This window comes from Pithys albifrons, chromosome 15, assembly GCF_047495875.1.
Source record: "Pithys albifrons albifrons isolate INPA30051 chromosome 15, PitAlb_v1, whole genome shotgun sequence".
NCBI lineage: Eukaryota > Metazoa > Chordata > Aves > Passeriformes > Thamnophilidae > Pithys > Pithys albifrons.
Genome location: NC_092472.1, coordinates 12,601,637 through 12,623,752, shown reverse-complemented (window position 1 = coordinate 12,623,752; position 22,116 = coordinate 12,601,637). Strand labels below are relative to the sequence as shown.

The window sequence follows — 22,116 nt, the reverse complement described above, 5'->3', positions numbered from 1 at the left end:
AGCAGTGTTGGTGGTTGGTCTTAGCATGTGATTGATGCCAGGCAGCTCATTCCTCAAGCAAGCACAGTGAGATGGCTCCTTATGTTGCAGGGCAGGGCTATGTCAATTGTCCCATGGCCAATTGTCCCAGTATCTAAGGCAAATAGGGACCAATGGGGTCATCTAATTTAGCAAGAAACACAAACTAAAGGATTAATCAGTCAAAAAGCTCCCAGAGCTGTGGCAAAAGGAGGTGAAGTACCAAAGGTGAAGCCATCAATGCATTGGGCTTGTGATGCATCTGGATCCATTCAGAGCTGTTAGCTCTTTTTCCTGGAGTTGCCATATTGCAAAAAATGGACCAAAAGAAATAAAACAAGATGGGCTAATCTGCAGCACATGTGCTGCTCCTCATGGGACAGCAGCCTGCCCTGGTTATCATTCCACATATGGTACACAGTAAGACCACTGAGGTTTTTACTGACCAACCAGCTAAAACATCCACTTAATTATACTCTGGGCAGACTGAAAACAACAAATGGAGATTTGTCAGCATGTTTTGTTGCACCCTTTTAGGAAAAAGTCTCTGAAATCTTTCAGTAACCATTTTTAAGAGGCTTTTCCTCTCCCCTCCCTTCCAAGTGGCCCAGTTACTTTTGCTGGATTAAAGTGCAGTCAAGCATCACAAAAGCAGGGATATGTTATTTTCCAGCCCAGTTTCTGGGTAGTGCCTGGTTTGTGAATGTTAATTCCAGTTGTTTGTCCTGCTACAGGACTGTAATTGCTTTATATCGGCAGAGTCCCTTCTGCTGAGGATCTGCTGGGCGATGCCCTGGCCATGAGGTGCACCCTGACGTTGTGCTGCAACATGAGATCATGAGAAGCTTCCATTCCTGAATTATGTGATTGAAAGGAACACAGTAGGTGATGGAAGCTGACCTGCAGGACAACTGCACAAACCTCCTTAAGCTCCTTGAGAAGGCTGGACCCTGTGTTTCATCGGAGTCTGGAAAGTTATCAACAAAAACCAGTCTGCAGGAAAAGAGCAGAGCCTGTGACTGGCACAGCATCGCTTCCTGAAGCCTCAGAGGAGGAATGAATGTGGTTAAACCCTGGGACTTCAAAGGAATAAGATGAAGGAGGGTTCAACACCAGCAAAATTGAAGGGTTTTAGAGGATATAAATGGCTTTGTGTTTCATAAAAAGGGTAGAAGTCCCAGAGGCAGAACAAATGATATAGGAGGTCTTGGAAAAGAGACAGAGGAAGCCAAGTCTGGAAGAAAAAAGTGAGTAGATAAGAATAAAAGGAAATAGGTGGTGAAAATGGGGTGCAGTAAGGCCTTCTAAGGTTTGCCAGTACTCTTGAGAGTTCGTTGGTATTTCCATTTACGGCTGCTTTAAAGCCTTGGGTTTATTGATATACAAGAGTCCCACTCCACCCCAGAGAGCTACACAGTCAGTTGTTGTTTACAGGAGACAGTCCTGGCAGTAAATCCAGAGATACTGATTAAACTGCAGCAAAACCAAATACAAAGACCCAAATGCACAAGCAAAGTCCAGCAAGAGCAATGTGAGACCACATTGTAATAATTTCCTTCTCTTTCCTCAAGTCCAAATATACAAATGCAAAATACTCAGTCAGTCTAGCAAGAATAAGGTTTGAGGAGCCTTGAGGCCTTTCTGTCTTGAGGCTGTTTGACAGTACACTGTGGCAAACCTCACCCCATCTTCAGAGATCTCAGCTCCCTCCCTGTTTTTAGGCTAAATTTAAATTGCAAATAGCAAAGGAGCAGAAGTGGGGGTTGGCACAGTGGTGGGGATGGGTCCTGCCAGTTGGGCAGAGCTGAAGGGTTGTGATGATGAAGGGAGCAAGGGGGAAGAGGGAGTTGGGGGTGAAAGACACAAAGGGTTGGATTGGAGTCCAAGAGAGGGTAAGAAGGTTGCTAAGTCTTCTGTTTCTGAGTGATAACCTGTGACAGGTACAGTAGAGCAGCTGAAGTTCACTGACAGTCACTTGTGTTTGAAAAACAGACAGTTTGCAGTGTTTTGGTGTTCTTAGGTCTCACTGATTTCCGTCACGTTGTCCCAGAGCTGAGCTGGGAGACAGCTAGTGTTTAATCCCTACTGAAAATTAATCAAAACAGGAAACCCAGCTGGTTAGCTTGCTGCTGAAGAGCAAATGCGTGTGTAGTGAATCCTGCAGAAGGATCAGATACTGAGCCTCAACTCTGTTCCTGCCTGCTGCATGCCAGTGTGACTTCACCCCTCTCTTGCAAAAGCTCAGTGCCACTGGCCAAGGAGCTATAGGGTGAGAATCCCATGGGCAATACGGTACACTGAGGTATTTGGGATGTCTTTTCTTCTCCTACCCCTTCCTGACTGCCCATACTGTGATCTAGGTATCTGGTATAAGGTGAATAATAATGCAGCAGAGGCTGCCAGAAAAAGAGCTTTGTCAGAAACTTTTTGTGGCGATTACTTATTTAAAAATTTCCTGTTATTTTTTTCGTAGCTGAAAAGCCAGACAAAACAAAACCAGAGAAGTGTTGAGGTCTTTGGAAAACAGATGCAGTAAAAATGTCCATTTTAGATAAGATGCATAGTTTTGAAATGCTGGGCACCCAAACCTTTTTTAAAGAAATTGTTTATTTTTTTTTTAAATTTTCATTATGAAACAGTAGTGTTAGTAAACCGAATATGTAATGGAAACAGTCCTTTTTGGTTAAAAGAGGGCACTTCCTTTTGTTGGAAGAAAAAATGTAGAAGCTGAATTTCAACCAAAGGTTTTGACTGGTTCTCTGAGAATCCTTGTGCTGAACTGAAATATATATATGTGCATATGTGTATATGTATGTGCAATCCACATAGAGGCACCATGTATGAGAATTCTTGATACATTTAAATGTCTTATATAATCAGTTAATTTACTTCTGCTCCATTAAAATTAAATCTCTCAATGTCATGACAGTCTTGTCTAATTATTCACTTAATCCACAATCATTAGCATCAACCAACTGCTTTTCTCTGTCTTTTAGAAAAAAAGGACTTTGAAGGGTTCCGTGGAACTCTCCAGGATTAAATGTGTGGAAATTGTGAAAAGTGACATCATCATTCCCTGTCAGTATAAATACCCTTTCCAGGTAGGTCTGCCTGTTGACCACACTGATACAGATATCACTTCTATATATTTCAATAAAATTCTCCTTCACCATGGAGTCAATAATGAACCCAACACTGGGGTGAACAACAACAAAGGAAGAAAAAGCAGATTGAAGTTGAAATTGAACTCGGAAGTCAGAGTGTTATTACAAGATCCATAAACCTCTAAACTCATTGGTTTTAAATTGGAAAGGATCATTAGATAGAGTGCTGTTCCATGTTTAGCAAAACATTCAGCTGTCCCACTAACTCACGTTCAGAGAAAACCCATCTTTCACATGGAGAATCCACTCAGGATTTTTCCCATTTTACCTGTGTGATAGTGAAACAGTACACATGAAATGAATGATTTGGGGCAGTTACTCATGCTCATGGTTATACCTTTTGGAAATCTGCTTACTGCATATTTCAAAATCTGCCTTAGACTGTCAAAACATTATACAGCCCTAATAATAATATCAACAGGAGTGACTTAAATGGGAGTTATTCCTCCCCTTTTTCTATTTTATCTCTCTGTAGCATGCAAAGCAACTGCATCACACTTCAAGGACTTCAAACTAAGAGATAGAAAATGTTTCCTGTTCTTTATACAATAATCAATATTGCCTCATCTACACATTTTGAGAAAATTTAAAAGTCAGCCACTGTCTTGTAGAAACTTCTGTTTTAAAACAGTGGTCAAAGTTTTTCAAAGCGTCTGTGAATCAATGAGCCCACGTCCCATTTGGCATCAAAATGCTGAGCTAAGTATTGAAAGAGAAACTCAGATTATTCATTATATCAAATATTAGGCCCAAATATAGTAATTTGATTCATTTCTGTTCTTGTGATGATTTTACTCCCTGATCTGAAACTTCATAAGCTTTGTGTATTTCTCTTTGTTTGTTTGTCATTAATGCTGAGTTGATCAAAACAACACCTTGATTTCTCATTGTTCATCTGTTTCAGCTTTTTACTTCCCCTCTATAAACCTACTGAAAGATTTTAAGTCATTTTCCCAGAGAAATGTGGTTTCAGAAGGATAAACTGCAGTCAGTGAGTAACAGGCTGAATCCTCTGCACACTGGAATTGGTCTGTCCCCGCTAATTTCACAGTCATTTCTTAACAGCATAAAATGGATCTAAAACTGTGCTTGTCTAGAATTCTTTCTTGATCAGAATTTCTCTTCCATTTTACATAATCAAAAGTCAGTGAGGTTAAGAGACTCTTCTGAACAGGCCCTGTTACTCCACTTTCCCAAATCATCATTTTGTGTGTAAATTTTGGGTAAGAGGGCTGCTGCCTCTTCCTTTGGTGACTCCATTGTGCCCAGTGTATCTGGGATTACTTCTCATGGCTGGTCCCTTCTTTACTCCTGTCCCCAGGTTGTCCATGATAACTACATTCTCTATGTGTTTGCACCCAACCGTGAGAGCCGGCAGAGATGGGTCTTAACGCTGAAGGAAGGTAATAAAACCCCTGTGCCCACCTAATTGTTGAAGTTACTTATGTCTGACCAGTTTTCTCACAAGCTATAATACAGAGAAAATGTGCAAGAGGAGTCAATGACTTGTATCTAAACAGGAAAAGTAATGGGTTAAAAAATCAAATTGTTTGTACATTTGGTGGGAGTGTTTTCAACAGCAGTGGAAAATTTGGACCTGGAGTGCTTTATTTGGGGACCTTATCAATGTCAGTGTCTCAAGGGAGAGTGTCAAGAGGCTGGAGCCAGGCTCTGCCCGGTGGTGCCCAACAATAGGACAGGAGGCAACGGGCAGAAACTGATGCACAGCAAGTTCCACATGAGGATGAGGAAGAACTTCTTTTCCTGGGCAGTGAATGAGCACTGGAACAGATTGCACAGAGAGAGTGTGGAGTCTCCCTCACTTGAGATATTCCAGAACCATCTGGACACAATCCTGTGCCACATGCTCTGGGATGACCCTGCTTGAGCAGGGAGGTTGGACCAGATGACCCACTGCAGTCCCTTCCAACCTTATCCATTCTATGAATGTGTGAATCTGTGATTCTGTGATTTATCTCTTTCTAGAATAAACAGTTAATACATTACTGTAATTTGAGGTTTCTTACTCAGCAAGAGATGAGGACTTTTTTACAGCTAATTTTTTTTAAAATAATCAATTCTTTCTACATAGAAGATTTTTTGTCTCTTATTAATAGAATTTTTTTTTCTTTCATGACAACTTTCTTAGAGAATCGTGATTGTTAAGAAACATTTTTGTGGGTGCTTTCATTTCCTGTTCTCCTCCTGAACTGTTCTGTGGTTCGCTGCCGTGGTGCTGAAGTAAAGGCACAGGAACGAACCACTGCAGGCACAACGCTTGCCGTAAGGGTGGTGTTACTTAGTTACATGAAAATTGCACCAGGCTTCTGTCATAGCTTTTTCCTGCTTTGTAGCACAAGCTGCTGTATGGTTCGCTCCAAAAACATTGTGCCTGATGGAGGTATTACGAAGTTTGTGCACTGACTGTTGCAACCAGTTATTCCCCTTCTGGAATGCACCTGCTCGAAGCTTTAACTTCATCATCTCTTCTCATTCACCATTTTGAGATTGTCCCTTCCCTTGGACAATTTTAATAGTCTCTTGAAATAGGCCTGCAGAATTTTTCTGATCAGGAAAGTTATTATTACAGATAGAGAGCCTGAGCTTCAAAAAGAAGGACTTTATTCACTTGTGCAGATATTCAAGACTGGTATTGTATTTACAAGTGTAAGAAATGTTTAGTGCTGGTGAATGCCAGCTTGTACAGCCCCTTCTGAACACCAAGACAAAACAGCAAGTGTGCTGGGAATCATCAATATATGGCCTGATGGGTTTTATTTGTTTTTATGTGATCTTCCTTCTCTGCTTTTGGTGTTTTATAATTTTAAGGAGAGAGTCATACTGGTAGGATTCTGTTCTACCACAGTAGAGAGATATGGGCTCCACCACCAGCTGGAAGACTATTCCTCCATGTGCTGGCATTCGCTCCTTTTGGGAGAAAGGAAAACATTAATGAAGGAGAGGGATAATGTTCACCAAAGCTTAGTTTGACAAGAATAAGAAGTTTCTTTAAGGTGCAGATTATTTCCATTTAGTTCTAGATGTCTTTTAGAGCTGATGTGGATACAGATAAATTCATTCTCCCCCTTCTTCTTCTTCCCCTAATGTTTTCCAGAAACTAGAAACAACAACAGTTTGGCGTCAAAGTGTCATCCAGATTTTTGGTTAGATGGCAAGTGGAGATGCTGTGCTCAGACAGAGAAGATGGCAGTTGGGTGTGTGGAGTATGATCCTTCCAAAAATGGTATGGGATTTTTAAGACCATCCTGACCTTGAAACTATTTATTTACAGCAAAAGTAAAGGATCAAATCTATCTTGTACAGAACATCAAAAAATACAGTGTTACATTTCCATCAAAAGACATGTTGCTGCAGGGTGTTCTCTTTTGTTCTAACCATATTCCCTTTGTGGTTTCAATGGCCAAGCACAATCCTTACCTTGACTCCTGAAAACGCATAATAGTGGTCTGCCATTCTTCACCCAATAAACTTTTATCTTGCATCTGGGTGTTTTCTTAAGCATTTTGAACCCCAGTTTCAAACCCCTGCTGTGTGGCTGAGATTCATTGTGTAGGTGCAGTTGGCATGTCTTGCTCTGGAAGTTCCAGGCTCACTATTCACTGGGCTTGTATCACCTGCATCAATTCATTACTCTAATAGTTTCTCCACTGGTTTTGTTCTGATCTACTTCAAATTATCTTTCTTGATTTAATTTCAGCCTCAAAGAAGCCTCTTCCTCCCACTCCTGAAGATAACTGGGTGAGTGCAGTGAGGCATTTAAGCTGTCCTTAGTATCCTGTCCTGTATGATTAACTACCAGAGAGGAATGTGTCCTCATTAAGGTTCACCACGATGCAGTGACCTAGAATTTCACCTGTGATAACATTCCCTGGGCATTTTCTGTGCAACTGAAATTTTTATATGAAGGTCATTGCTTGAAAGTACTAAAGATTCTCATGTTACCACCATACCTCACTAGATGCTCTGGGGTGCTTTCCTGGCTTTGAGGCTTTTGAGCTCAGAGGACACCAGTGCTGCCAGGAAAATATCATTTTAGAGTGCATGCCATTTGTTTTTATGAATATGAATAGGAATATGATGAGCCTTTTGCCTTGTTTGTGCAGGAATTGTTGCTAGACCCAAAGGAAGCTTTGGTCATAGCCATATATGACTATCAAGCCCAGAACCCACAGGAGCTGACATTACAATATAATGAGGAATATTATGTGATTGACAGCTCTGAGGAACACTGGTGGCTGATTCAAGATAAGAATGGGTAAGTCCCTTTTCAACAGCCAATTTACAAATCCTTTCTAAATCCAATTTCTTCTTCCATTAACATACTTGCTGGCCTCTTTTTTTAACTTTTGTGAAGTATCTTCTGACATACAGGGAAAAAGTGACAGAAGTTTGTTTAGGGTAACTTTCTTCCCTTTGATGTTGCTTATATTCAGGCAGCTAAAGAAAAGAATCAGAAAGCTAATTTTAAAGAAATAAACAGCCCTTCTCTCAGGCCGATACTTGCTGTGATACATGCAGGGGAAAAAATTGTGAAGCTCCCCAAGTTTAGAGGTGTAATCTGTTGTTTTCTTCTCCACTAACCCTACTAAACACATAACAAGCAGCACTTCTACCATGTAATGAGCAGGCAAATCTTTCAAGGCTGACTCCTACAGATGCAGAGAAAATCCTGCCCGTCAGCACACTCACACTTTGTGGCATCTCAACAGGCATGAAGGCTACGTGCCAAGCAGCTACCTGGTGGAAAAATCACCCGAGAATCTGCAGATGTATGAGTAAGTTGTGCCTATGTTTTCTTGTACTTCTGAGTGCCCTGGACTTGAAGCTCCAAGCCTCAATGCCCCTACCCTGCATCACATGTCACTGCTGGCCCTCAATTCAAAATGTTTTCAGCAGAAACTTGCCTAGCCTAAAAACACTGACTTGGAGTCTTTTGTTTTCTTCAGGTGGTACAACAAGAACATCAGCAGAAGCAAAGCAGAAACTCTCCTCAGGGATGAGGTAAACCAGTGTTATATATGGGGTGGATGGGAAATAATGATTAATGACAAATGAAGCCTGCAAGGGCTGCTTTGTGAAACAGAGCTGTACCCTGGGTTCCTGCTGTGTTGCTGTCCTTAGTGTGAGATGCCAGATAAAGGACCACCAGCACCACTCCCTTACCTCCATGTTTACTGAGCATGGGCAGAGAGCTGTGCCAACCTGCTTTGGCCAAACACAGACACAGTAACTGTGGCTGGTGGAAAACACTGCTTCAGAACACTGGGTCAACTGAAAACTTTCATATTAGCTCGTTTTTCACTCTCTGCAGGAGGCCTGCAGATGCCATTAGTTCTCTGAAAATATAAGCAAACTCATGCTGAAATATTTTGGGTGCAAGCCAAGAATATGGGTTTGGGGTTTGTTTTTTAGTTTTGCATGTATGTGCATGCATGTGAGCACACATCTTTAATTTTTCAGTTGAGCCAGAGTTTTCCAGTGAAGACTGTATTGAAAATGGAAAGAATAAGCTTCTTGTTCAGATTTTCCACACAAACACAACCTTAGTTTTTAAATAAGCCATTATATTAACAGGTGTCCTTGAATACAGTGTTGTTTCTTGGAATGCTGCTATTTAATGGAAATGAAAGAATTTTTGTAAGGTTTTAAAAATTCTTCTAGCTCCTGTAAACTACTACAGGAGATGTTCACAGATGGTTTAGTGATCTTATTTTTCCTTTTGGTCCTACCTGCACAACTTTTCTATGGCAGCTACTCCCATGTGGCTGCAGAGACTTCTGGTTCAAAATCTTGCAACCCTCACAGCTCCCCCCAAAAACGTGGACAAGCTTGTGAGTGATCTTTGGCCAGGCTTGGTGTCAAATGAGACAGAAGGGCAAAAGTATAGCTTAAAGTAACTAAGGCAGGATGCTATCACCCAAACTTGCCTCCCTCCAATACTTTCCAGGGAGGTGAGTCCCAAAGCTCTCACTGTGCATGATGTAGATGCTTCTACGGCAGCACAGAAACCCTTTTCAGAGCTTCCCTGTGCTAGACATTGATTGTGCAGATTCAGTAGATGTTGTGCAGACATTGAAGAGAGATGGGAGTTTTGTAGCTCAGTAGCCTGATCCCACCTGGGCAGAGCTGCACACGGCAAGTCATCAACTCATACACAGGGGACGCAGTAGCAACCTCAGCCTCTGTGTTCACCTGGAGCTGATCAGTCCTCTGGGGAGGTGGGAGGGAGTCCAAGGCAGAGTGTACTTGGGGGATTAGGTTTGCATGAAGTGTTGCGGTTTGGTAGAAGACATATAAAATGGAGGAAAGATACCATGTAAAGCAAAGGAGGGAATGAAATAATCAGGCACTTGGGTTGCCAGGTGAAAAGCATCTTTATCTGTAAACAAAAGTAAAATGAGGTTTTCATTGTAAATATATAGGCCTGTACAGCAAGTTCCATTCAAACTGTGATGTTAAATCTTTGCCATCTGATCCATCAATGTCTGGCCCTTCAGGATCAAGGCATGTTATCATTCAGATGAGTAGAAAACAATTAGAATGAAAAGTTAAAAGGGAAACTTGTTCTGTGAGTGACAGAGTGCTGGAAGCCTGCTTTCCTACACATTTATATTTAGATACTGGATGATTGGTGTACCTGAGAAGGGGTGAGAGCAAGCATTTCCCATTTATGGCACATTGGTAAATTATCTTTCATACACTCCCATATGGATTCTCTGATGTTGGATAAATTGTGCTCTCATTCTGCAGCTACTCAACAGAGGGCACTCAGAGGGGTTTGCCTTTGCATTGGGATGCACATTTCATTGAACACATGTTCTCTCAACTAGGGTTGAAGGCAATAAATAGGTTCAGAATTTCTAGAGAAAAGGCTTGGAGGGACAGAGAGGCACAGCCACACATACTCAGCACAAGTGCCTAAGTCTCATTTCCTCTGAGAGGAAACTAAGCTAAAAGCACATAGCACCCAAGAGATACCAGCAGGGTGTACCTGCAGGCCCTGGGCAGCCACCAGAGCTGTGCGTGGGACACCCCAAGCTCTGTCAGTGGGCTAAGGCTCTTTTTTCCCTACACATTTAGCTCATCCTTTTGACCGAGCTGTAGATAGGGCTGAAACAAGCACAGCTTTGCCCCCAGCCTGCTTCTTTTTTTCAATTATGTCTCTAACCAGTTTTCTCTCCTCTGCTCCTGTTCCAGGGTAGGGAAGGTGCCTTCATGGTGAGAGATTCAAGGCAGCCTGGCATGTACACGGTCTCTGTTTTCACCAAAGCATTAAGGTACAGCTGAGCTCAGCATCTTTTCACATCAATTACTTCAATGAAATGGCTTCTGCGAGTGTGTAATCTCTGTATAGTTGTTTTGGCATTATAACAAGAGAGCAGAAGGCTCATGAAAATGATAGAGGAAAACACTTCCAAAAAAGGCAGAGAGTCAGCTGCCAATTGCAAAGTGTATTAAAGGCTCTACTTCTCCTTGCATCTAAATATGTGCCTATAAATAGTGCCTTAGACATCACTGGGGTTGTAATTCTGATCCTATTGTCCCGCCAGATGAAGTGCCCATAGGATCAACATGGACTATATGCTGGACTCATCAGAAATGGGTAGCACAAGACTAGTGAAAGGATTTCAGTGATGGGGCAGAATGTTTTGTTTCACGAAGAAGAGGCAGAGAAACTTGTACTTAACATTCTCTTATCAGGAAACCTTAGCCTTTCTGGAGATGAGAACATCTACAAGTCAGAGGGAAAATACAAAGTACATAGACTTAATTAGCAACTGCAGCTCACTTCTTGCTGCTCTCCCATTCATTCTGGGGGAAGGTTCTCCTTTTTTCTCACTTGCTTCTCTTCTGTTTATATCCAAGATTCCTGTCTTTTTGCCCTAACTTAGTTTCCTCAAAGAACACCACCTCTCTTTCAGCACAGACAACAATCCTGTTATAAAGCATTATCACATCAATGAGACAACTGACTTTCCCAAGCGATATTACTTGGCAGAAAAGCATGTGTTTGACTGCATCCCTGACCTCATCAACTACCACCAGCACAATGCAGGAGGTGAGTGAAGGTCAATGTTGACCAGGGAAGTTGTTCCTTTATCATGCAGCCAGGTGACTGTTTTGAACTAAGGAAGGCTCCCAAGCCCTCTGTCCTTACAATGAAATGTTAAATGGCATCACCTCTTCTTCCACTTATCCTGGCACTTGAATGGCAGAAAAATGGCTATTACAGGCCAGCTTCCAGCTTCCAGCATTACATCTTCACTCTAGTTGTCCTTCTGAGGCTGACTGTGACCAACACAGATGTCATAATGACATACTGTAGAGAGCCCTGGGGGTGGATCACCACTGCCAGGCCAAACTATCTGTTTGAATCCACAATGGGGACTTCTTTCCCAGAAGATGATATATCCCTGGGCCTTGATTTGACAAAAGTCAGTGACATGGCCAGGATGTGTAGCCAGACATGGGAGTCACCAAAGACTTCCATCCCTACAGTGCAGGAGTACCACAGGAAACCCTGGGCTTCAAAAATACCCTACAAATAGAAGATATAATTTGGAAATTCTTCAGAATTAATAGAGACTCACAGGTCACAGTTGTTGACAAAGTGAAAACAGGAAATAAGCTGAAGCTGCTCAAAATTGGCTTCCTTCTCACAGGCAGGAAATCAGTTTGAACAGAGGTTCAGCTGCCCTCAAGTGGAGCTGCGAACTCAGTACAATAAATCTGCTTTCAGTATCCAGACTGCCTCCTGGGGTAGTGACAGCCACACTTCCCATGGCTGTGACAATAACTGGAGCCCCCCTTTGCCTTCTGTCACCCAGGTCTTGTCACTCGGCTGCGCTATGCGGTGTCCTCTTGGAGAAAAAAGGCCCCGATCACTGCAGGGCTGAGCTACGGTATGGAACTCTCATGACTATATGGGAATCACACTCCTCACTGGTTAGCTGGGTGATCCTGCATATCCCCATGAATATTGATGAATATTCATGTGACTATAGCCATAATAAATAGCTTTCTCCAGATCTTTACACAGCACTGTTCACTAGATTATCATGTTTGTCATTACCATTGGTAATTGACCGAACTGACAGTGCAGTGCCTTGAGGGAGTGATGAAAACCCCAGGGTCTCAATGAAGTCAACACTGAATACTAAAATGAATGTTGAACAAAGGGGATAGGAGGGGGATCATAGCATAATTTGATGAAAGATGAGTCCCTCCTGAGAGATGCCTTCATTTGAGTATTGTTGTCAACAGAATTTTTGCCAGTATCATCTTTATTGTAATTTTTGGAGACATCAAAGAAACTCAAAACTCATGCTGTGCTCAGTAGTGCACATATGCATGGCAGAAACAATCCTCCCTGAAGAACTGGATAGACAAGACAAAGGGGAGGAAAAGGGGATGTTGTTGTTCCTACTCTTGAACATGACTTGCAGCATGGACTAGTCAAATGAGTTATCAAAGATTAGACAGGCAATTTGATGGAGAGACAGAAAGTCTCACTCTGAGTCTTGTCTCCCATAAAAACTTTGTGTTTGATAACCTTCTTCTCAATCCTTAATCTTTCTCCCTTACAATCAACAGGAAAATTGGTCATTAATGCCTCTGAGCTCACTCGTGTGCAGGAGATTGGCAGTGGTCAGTTTGGGGTGGTCCACCTCGGCTACTTGCTGGACAAGACCAAAGTAGCCATAAAGACCATCCGTGAAGGAGCAATGTCCGAAGAGGATTTCATTGAGGAAGCTAAAGTCTTGATGTAAGTAGCAGACTCACCAAGAAAATCAGCCTCTGTAGGATTCATAAGACTGAAACAAAGTGTTGCCAGGAATACGAATGGGGAATTCAAGCTTTTATTATGTGCTATGTATCTAAATATTTCATAGAGACAGGTAAGATCTGGAAGCTACAAAGGAAGTCAATGCAAAGTGTAGGTGAATTACCGTGTTTCTAAGTCTATCGCTATTCAGAATGATCTTCCAGATCTCTGCTGTTCTGGAAGGCAGGATTAATTAATGGTGCCTTTTGAAAAGCAAAGTGGTTTTTGCCAAAAATAATTAGAGGAAGAATTATCTTACAATTTGAGGGAAACTTTATGGAAAAACTTTACCTGCAAAATTTTTGTTGCTTTGCACAAATGAATGTATTTCTCTTTGGTTTTACTTTCTTTGTATTTTTTACATTTCCCTCCTGTCAAAACAAACAGAAATTGATTTTATTTTTGTTTGATTGTATGATTTTCCATGCAGAAAAGTCTTTTGACACTGTTACCATTAAAAGGGGATGATACTTAGTCTTACTTGACTTTATACTTGGTCCACCCATGTGCACAGTTGGTCTTTGCAGAGAGCAGGGTGCAGCACAGTGGCATACGTAGCTGTATATTACACACTTGCTCAAAGAATGGAGGGCACTGAGCCTATTCCTTTCTGCCTTCCCTCCCTATCCCACAGGAAGCTGTCTCACCCCAAGCTAGTCCAGCTTTACGGAGTGTGCTTTGAGAACACTCCCATATGCCTGGTGTTTGAGTTCATGGAGAATGGCTGTTTGTCTGACTACCTCAGGAGCCAGCGGGGCACTTTTTCAAAGGAAACCCTGCTGGGGATGTGCCAAGATGTGTGTGAAGGAATGACTTACTTGGAACAAAACTGTGTCATCCACAGAGACCTGGTATGTTGGTCCCACATAGACTTTTTCTTTGGTTCAGATGGACTTTTTCCTGTGCTTTCTTCCCTCCTTGATTTCAGCTTCCATGCTCCTCCTGCCTGTTTACAGGGGATCCTGTACCTGCCCTTATTGCAAAAGCAGCACCAATACTTTAGGGAAAAAAAAAAACAAAACTAGTGCTGATTAATCTATTTCCCTTAATTGTGTTTGGGAGAGAAGAAACAAGGCTGTAAAGTTTGTTTCTCTTCCTGAGTGGACTCTGTCACTCCCCAAGAGCCACAGTTCTGGGGTGCTGACCACACCTCATGTCTAAAATCAGTGATGATGACAAAAAGACCTCTTCCTGCATAATTCGTGTATAAACATGCATTGACAATAAAATATTTTCAATTAGATGTTCAATCAAACTCCATCAGTCACAGTTGTTGTTTCACTAGGGAGGAAGAACTGTGAGTAGCTGTGGATATTTTAGAGTCTCTCCCCACCCTCTCTGGGCAATAGAGGCCTGCAAGTCAAAGTGATGATTGGCAACTTTCCTGACAAGAGGAACATGCTGTAAAATGTACAGAAAGCATGAGAACCTCAGGGTTTTGTCCTCCTTGTATGGCACAATGTCACTTTGATGCTCTTTTTTAAGCACTATCTGCTCTGCTAGGATAAAAGCCACTGAGTGGCTGTGACAGTCTTTCAAATCTGACGTGCTGCCTTTGCACCTTCTTTCTTTGCAGGCTGCCAGGAACTGCTTGGTGGGGGAATCGCATGTGGTCAAAGTGTCTGACTTTGGGATGTCAAGGTAATGCCACTGAGGCTGCACACGGTCCCTGCAGGGCTGTTGTGGGATGGGGAGTCACTCAGCACTCTCCCTTCTTTTCCTGTTCCAGGATTGTCCTTGATGATCAGTATACCAGCTCCACAGGTACCAAGTTTCCAGTCAAGTGGTCTGCTCCAGAGGTTTTCTCCTACAGCAATTACAGCACCAAATCTGACGTTTGGTCATTTGGTAAGAAACTCTTGTCAAAGTGAAAGAAATCCAACAAATCCCAGCTTAGAAACCTAGGAGTTCAGTATTCAAGTAAACTCTCCTTAACACCACATCCTCTGGACTGTAAGGGTGTTTTGCTTGAATAATGGCTTAGGGCAAGCCTAAATCATTTAAGTGAAAGAAAGGAGAGAAAAACCAACTACCTAGATACTTCAGAACACAGCAAATACTGCCAATTTAGTGTACTATACATGTGCAATGCTACATAATACCAAATAATGCACTGTGCTTCATGCTGATATAGCAGGAGTATCCAAGGAAAAGTTGAAGAGCAAGAGGAGGGGAGAGTGAGGAGAGTGAGAGGAAGAGGACAGGACAGGACAGAACAGGACAGGACAGGACAGGACAGGACAGGACAGGACAGGGAAAAGATTTTGGCACTCTGTCTCTCTGCATGTCAGTCCCAGGCACTGATTACTTAGTCAAACTTTCTGCCTTTCCAAGTTTGCTCTGCTGATTCCATTTGCTTTATGCTGATCTGAAAATATTATTTCACTGCTCCCATTTCTCACCGCATTTCCTGCTCCCCAATGCATTGTTTTATAATTTGTGTCCATTCTGTGGTCTCCCTTCTGGACCCTCATAGATAAGAACACCACTAGATACTTTTTGCCCAAAGCCATAACAAAGGCAATCCCCTGGGTTGTGGATCTGGCACACTCATGGACCTGGCCCCTCTCCAGCCAACATGCAATTCTCTGCACTGCAGTGAATCGGGGCAGTGTGCTGTACACAGCACACAGTCAATGGGGTGCCACTCAGCTCCGGGCCCAGCAGTAAATAATGCAGAATTATAACCTTTCCTAGTCTGTGCTTGTGAATTCTGTGCTTCCCTTGCCCTTTGCTGTGGCTCCCACGTCTTTTGCTGTGGCTGAAGCTGGGCAGTCCTGGGGTGAGGTACAAGCAGTGCAGTGGGAGCTTGGTGCTCAGGCTCCCACAGCCACCTTCACAGACTCAACAGGGAGATGCTTCAGAGAGCACCATTCCTCTTTCTATGTTCCCTGGCACGTGAAGAAGGCTGTCAGCACTCACCATGTAATGACAAGGGACAGCTTTTGTCAGTGGAGCTATCGCTGACACCTCACAGAGAAGTGACAGTGACAGAGGTGCTACTTTGGGAAGAATGTTCTTCTGCTTCTCAAATCAGAAACGAGCCTGTGCACTGAGAGCCAGATGCTTCCAAAAAGGGTGCTCAGACTGATTTACAATCAAGCCAAGCCTGGCTTACACCAGATTCAGGTCTGAATGAAATACAGGAGAAGTTTGCTTGTGTTGGTCAGTCCTTCTTTGTGAGATGTACATCTGTCAGACTCGTTATCTCCCCATCCAGTGGGGTTTGCATAAGAGGATTCCTCATGCTCTCGTGATGGTGAGCAGCTTTCTGCTCTGCTACTCTGCAGTCCGTTCATCTCTTCTGCCATGTCTGAAATCCTGCTGTGTCCAGGAAAACAAAATGGGTGTGAGAAACTCCCAGTGTAGGAATCTGCACACTGGGAGAGTACAACTTCTTTGCTTATTCTTCAGTAGGACCAGTATCATTGGTGTGCAACTGCAGCCTCTATGCATCTTCCTATTGGAAGATATCAAAGATGGAAGCAGGCATTGAGCAAAGCTAACTGTGGGGTTGCACAACTTTGTTTCAGAACAGTCTATCTATAGTCTGTCTCCCTTTCCTAACACAATGTGAACAGTTTACTAAGTCAGGCATATTAGGTAACCAAAAATATTAAAGCTAATAGTAACCCAGATGCCTTGTATTCACTCCATTTGCAGAGCCTCTCTGACCTGCAGGCCAGCTGCAGTGTGTTCATTCTTTTTGTCTTTGCCTGTCTCTCTTGTGCTACCCTAGAGAAGCAGGAGCTTCTGAACTGCTCTGAACAGTAATCATAGGAAAGCATTGACTGTTTAGGAAAAGAGGAAAAATGTGCCGCAATCCTTTGAAATTCCCCTGTCACTGCATGTGAATTGAACCCAGCAAATCACACCACCCAGGACGTTTTTCAGGCAAGGAGTTCCCTGTAGTAAGCTGGCTAACAGGAATGGAGCAGCTCATATGGTTTTATTGCTAATGAGTCTTGCCAAAATTAACAGATTTGGGTGCAGAACACACTGTAGGCAGGAACATCAGTGACACATCTCTGGTATATGATTAACTGGAAGCAAAAATAGAGAAACTGAATGTGTGACGAAAAGCAAGTTCTCTTTCCCAGATTACACATCTGGATGGAGCACATGCACAGCATTCCCTCTTCTTCACAGTTTGGAGAAGACATGCTCTGCTTTCTGACACAGACTTCATCTGACTCATGGGGAAAGACATGCCTGTGTGCTAGATTATCACAAAGCAGGATACAGAGAAGTCAGACTGGTATCTCCACACATTCCAGTGCACAGCACAGATCCTGGCTGGCATCCTAGAACTCTACAGCTATGTTAGGGATTTCTGGTTTTTCAGATGTGTACTGAGAATCCAAATGAAAATGGTTTTCCAAGTAACTGACACCAATGTTGAGCTGCAGAGAAGAGCAGGTGGAAGGTGGCCATGGGCCTGCTGAGGATTTTATTTGCTTCTTTGTGATTTTTCTTGTTTGTTTGCTTTAGGAGTGCTGATGTGGGAGGTCTTCAGTGAAGGTAAAATCCCCTATGAGAATCGCACCAATGCAGAAGTGGTGGAAGAAATCAATGCAGGGTTTCGGCTCTACAAACCCAAGCTGGCCTCCAAGGCAATTTATGATGTCATGAGCCACTGCTGGAGGATGGTTAGTATTGTAATGGGAGAGCCCTAGTTACCAAAGACAAGAGCTCTCTTCCCCTTGGCTTTAAGGAGGAGACAGAGGTGTATACATCACATGCTAACACAAGATAAAATCCTGGATGTGAAGCACTGTAACTTTCATTTGCAAACTCTAGCAAGGCAAACTCTGAGCTCTCTGCCTTTTGTTTAAGCTGCTGTGTCTATACAGTGCATTGACTTCACTGAGAAGCCCACGTAGGGCACCTAACACAAGTTAATTCAACAGTTTCCTTCCTAAGAAAGCTGCAGATCTGTGGGGCTGAGTTCTAACAGTGATTGGCAAAAATCACAGCAAAGCCATTACAAGGTACTTAGTGTCACTAGGCAAAATTCACTGCTAATAGAAAAGAAACATTGCACAGAAGGAAGTTGGTGCTTCCATTGGCATTTTCTCTATAGGAATAGATTATATTTTTGCTAATACTCAGTTTCTTCACAAGATTTTCCTTGCTAACCTCGCCATTCCTCTCAAGCTGACAAAAATGTTCTTCCTCTCTCTTCTCTCCCCTGCTCAGAGGAAAGACGAGCGGCCACCCTTTTCTCTTCTGCTGTTTCAGCTGAGTGAAATCTCTGAGTATGATCTGTAATCATGGCACCATTTGCTCAGCGCAGCTAAGAAAGTCCTGAGAGAAGAGAAGGCTGAATTTTCCCCACACAAAGCATTAACAGGAATCCTCTCACCATAAACACTGGCTGTATGCCTAGGGAGAAGGAGAGGGCAGAGGCTGGTACTTCCAGACAGACAAGATATCCCCAGGTCTTCCAGAGCCGAGACAGACACAAGCTTTGGTTTGGCCAAGAATGTGCTTTGCATCTTAAAGGCAGAAGCAGCAATTGAGCACACCCTGAGCAACACAATTCAGCAAAAGTATTTCTTCTGAAGATACAGCCTCAAAACTAAGAGAGCTGGTATTGCTGATCCAGTTCTGCGAACTCCCAAATTAAGGTCTTACCTGGGGAAAAGAAAAACCTGTCTTTAACTGAGGAGGGATGTTTAGACATTTCACAGCTCTCTAATTCAGAGTGGGCTGGACCTGAAAGCTCTGAACATTAATAAGCCTGGGAGACACAGGACCAGGCTGGATTTAGTGACTGCATTTCTGACACCAGTATTTTAAGGTGGTTTTGTTTTCACTTTGCATGATTTTTTCTGCAACTGTGGCATAACAAGAACAGGATTCAGATACCTGGGAAACTGAAGAGGCATCTCTATGTGCATGAGAGTTTGTAATGGAGGAAAAGAAAAAGCAATATGCTGTGTTTCCAGTCCAGGACAAGACAGAGTTCCAGGATCTGATTACCTGTGAAAGGCACAGGAACCTCCTGAACTGGTGTGTTTGGAAGGAAGGAGCTGGAGAGCTCTGAAGGGAGCCACAAGGAAAAAACATGCAGAGTATGTGCTCAGTGCACCAGTGATAATGAGAAGAGTTTTCTCATACTTCAAAGAGTAACTGAATCATCAAAAGTAAAGACTTTTCTATCTCTTCTGTGAACAAGGGACTGATCAAAGAAAAAGTCCAATGAGAATGGACTGCCTGGGTTCTTTCTCCACAAGTAGTTCTACATTATGTGGTGACAGCAGAAGAAGTTATAAACAAAATCCATCTCCTCATATTTCAATTAAAATCTATATTTTCACTGCAAGACAGAGACACTGGTTTGACATAACTGACCTCAAAACCAAATGTGTGGGTGTTGGTGTCCTGCAGAATTTATAAATAAGATCAGGACTTTCTGCTAAGCATTAACAATAATGAGGGAAGTCAAAAGGACTCACAGATGATTTATGTATATATGCAGGATATATTTTTGATGCTTCTCTGTTTGGGCAGGTGAGAACACAAGGAAAACTTAGGTGACAGCAGCTTACAAAAACTCTAAGGTGCAAACTTCCAGCAGCAATCTCCTGTTGTTACAGAAGTCATGTTCAAATATGTTTGCCAACAAAAATGGAACAAGGAAATAATGTAATCCTATGACCTCACATATCCTGTGTCGAACTATCCCTTCATAGAGGAGACTTAAATTTTGGTATTATTCAGACCCGTGGTTCTAGGGTAGCTGTTAGGAGTCATTATGTCTTTTCAGGTATATGGATATGGGCATCAGTTCCTGCCCTACACATCTTCACACACTCTGTGGCAGGGGTATCTGCAGGCTCACAAAGTTAAGCTTCTGGCTTGCTGCCCTCATCATCCTTAGAGGAACCAGGAGTCTGTAAAGCTTGAGGACATTGCAATATTGCTCTGCTACGTGATGTTTCTGAGGTTATATTTATATTTGGATATGCATAATATTTATTAGCTAGAGGGTGTTGACCAAATAATATTGTGATGTTTTATGTTCAGTTTTCTTTTGCAGTATTTCTATGCACACAATATGTATTTTTACAAACAATAAAATTGCTGAGTCCCAACTGTGGCTTTCACTATGTTAGCAAAAGCATAAAAACCATCCTCATGCAATTATAACCATACAGTTTGCTATTTCTCCAAATCCCACCCCCCACCCCAAGAAACAAACAGGATTCTGGCTTTTGAGCTGTCTCTGTTCCCCAGAACCATGGCTGTGTTGGGATTAGATTATGTGCTGGGTTTATGGGGGAGTATGAAGTATCCAGAATCTCTGCAAATTGAGTAATTTACTATATGGACACCAGATTTTTAGGTCTTTCAATTCTCTGAATCTTCATAAAATTGGGGTAGTAGTATTTGAGCACTGCCGGAGGGTGTTTTCCCACAATAACTTACAGGCACATCAGGAATCTCAAAAGGGCAGTGCTGCTGGGATAACAGCATGATGTCAGTGCACTGTAACAGTCTGCTCCCACCAGACCAGTGTCTACAGTGAGTTTGGGTGGATGCCCTTCAAGTAGCTTCACTGGATACATTCCCCACAAAGTAGAGGTGAGAATATCACTCTTCTGCTGCCAAATGAGTAACCTTTCTCTGAATACCCTTTCCCTGTCTCCTTAGAAGGCATTTGCAAAGTACTGAATGTTTAAGCCACTCCACCTCTGCCAGTTGAAGTGTTTCAGTAAGGGAAGTTGTGCTTGTCCCTGTTTTCCTGCTGGCTTTCTGAGATGGTGGGTGCCAACACTGCACACTTGGCTGGAGCCAAGGCCCACAGCTCTATCCCAGCGTGTCCCCAACCTGCTGCTGTGATGGCCAGGCACAAGTTGGTGCCCCTGCTAGCAAAAGGCAGTCAACCAGTAACTTCATCTAGAAAGAGCAGCTGATGCCTCTCAGTGGAGAGCAGGGGTTGGAGTGCAGCAGCATTAGCCATGAAAAGCTCTTTCCTGGGCACGTGTTGGTCACCCTAGGGAAGTGGGGGTTGGTGGTACACAATCACCTTAAAATCAGGCCTGAAAAAAATCTAGAATTTCCTGAAACATTTTTTAATAAACATGTTTTTATTTGATGTTTGGCTTTGTCTGTCTCTGAATGCAGCACTTGTCAGCATGGATGGATTCAGGTGAATGGCTCTGCTAAATCTCACTTGGCAGCCACTTCAAATTTGTGTGTATTCTGTTCAGCTCATCCCACCACCATGTTATCTCTCCCCTACACCCCTCCACACAGAGCCAGTTGATGCACACACTTCTGAGCCTGTAGCTGCATTGGGCTGCTCCTCACTGTCATTATTCCCAGCCTGCAGAGAGATCTGTAGGAGAAATGCAGAGAAGCTCATTCTATTATTCTACAAGCTCAGACAACACGGAGCAGAAAATTAAAATAATATCATAACATTCATGGAATTCCCATCACTTCTAGCCTGGCTGATAATGGAACCAGATTAAACAATGAGAAAAAAAAAAGTCCACAGCAGTCTTTGCTGCCACAGTTTTCTTGAACTGACCTGGTTTCACCCATGGCCTCAGAGCAATATTAGCTGTTAAATCCTTTGTGTCTGCAATAACAATACTCACTTACTGGATTTTTCTGACAAGAAATAAATAGTTAAAAGAGGAATGATGGCTACAAAATGTTACAGTCAGAGGTGAGATAGAGACATAGATATCATAGAATCAGAGAATAGTTTGGGTTGGAAGGGACCTTTAAAGGTCATCTAGTCCCGCCCCCAAAGAAGAAATGCTATTCAGAGGAAAGTGAAGTGTCTACTCCCAGAGATTATATTCATATATTTTTTCAGGTGTAGTCCTCTCCTTTAAAACTAAGATGGTTCCTAAGACTGTCCTGGTGCTTTTCTAGTTTGCAGACCCTGGTGCCCTTAGCCCATTGCATCCATTCAAATTACAGTAGCCGAACTGCAGTGTAAATCTGGTGTCCAGCCTTCCCTGTGGAGCCAACATACACCCCTGAGGAGCAAGCTCAGCTGCACGCTAGCATGGACAACAGCAGCAGTCCCTAAGGAATCAGAGGAGTCACTCTAATCCAGGAGAG

General features: G+C 42.7%; 1 protein-coding gene across 1 annotated transcript in view; it reads left to right on the top strand.

The window, feature by feature from the left end:
• Nucleotides 1–20,129, top strand: part of ITK (IL2 inducible T cell kinase) — a 28,961-nt gene extending 8,832 nt beyond the window's left edge. Inside the window, exons 2-17 of the mRNA XM_071570390.1 lie at nt 3,015–3,119; nt 4,504–4,585; nt 6,298–6,426; nt 6,901–6,941; nt 7,307–7,458; nt 7,913–7,978; nt 8,150–8,204; nt 10,401–10,480; nt 11,126–11,262; nt 12,032–12,106; nt 12,798–12,969; nt 13,664–13,880; nt 14,606–14,670; nt 14,759–14,877; nt 17,521–17,678; nt 18,229–20,129. Coding sequence (XP_071426491.1) covers nt 3,015–3,119; nt 4,504–4,585; nt 6,298–6,426; nt 6,901–6,941; nt 7,307–7,458; nt 7,913–7,978; nt 8,150–8,204; nt 10,401–10,480; nt 11,126–11,262; nt 12,032–12,106; nt 12,798–12,969; nt 13,664–13,880; nt 14,606–14,670; nt 14,759–14,877; nt 17,521–17,678; nt 18,229–18,300 — 1,725 coding nt within the window. The 3' untranslated portion in view covers nt 18,301–20,129. The remainder of the gene's footprint in view (nt 1–3,014; nt 3,120–4,503; nt 4,586–6,297; nt 6,427–6,900; nt 6,942–7,306; nt 7,459–7,912; nt 7,979–8,149; nt 8,205–10,400; nt 10,481–11,125; nt 11,263–12,031; nt 12,107–12,797; nt 12,970–13,663; nt 13,881–14,605; nt 14,671–14,758; nt 14,878–17,520; nt 17,679–18,228) is intronic.
• Nucleotides 20,130–22,116: the final 1,987 nt, after the last annotated feature.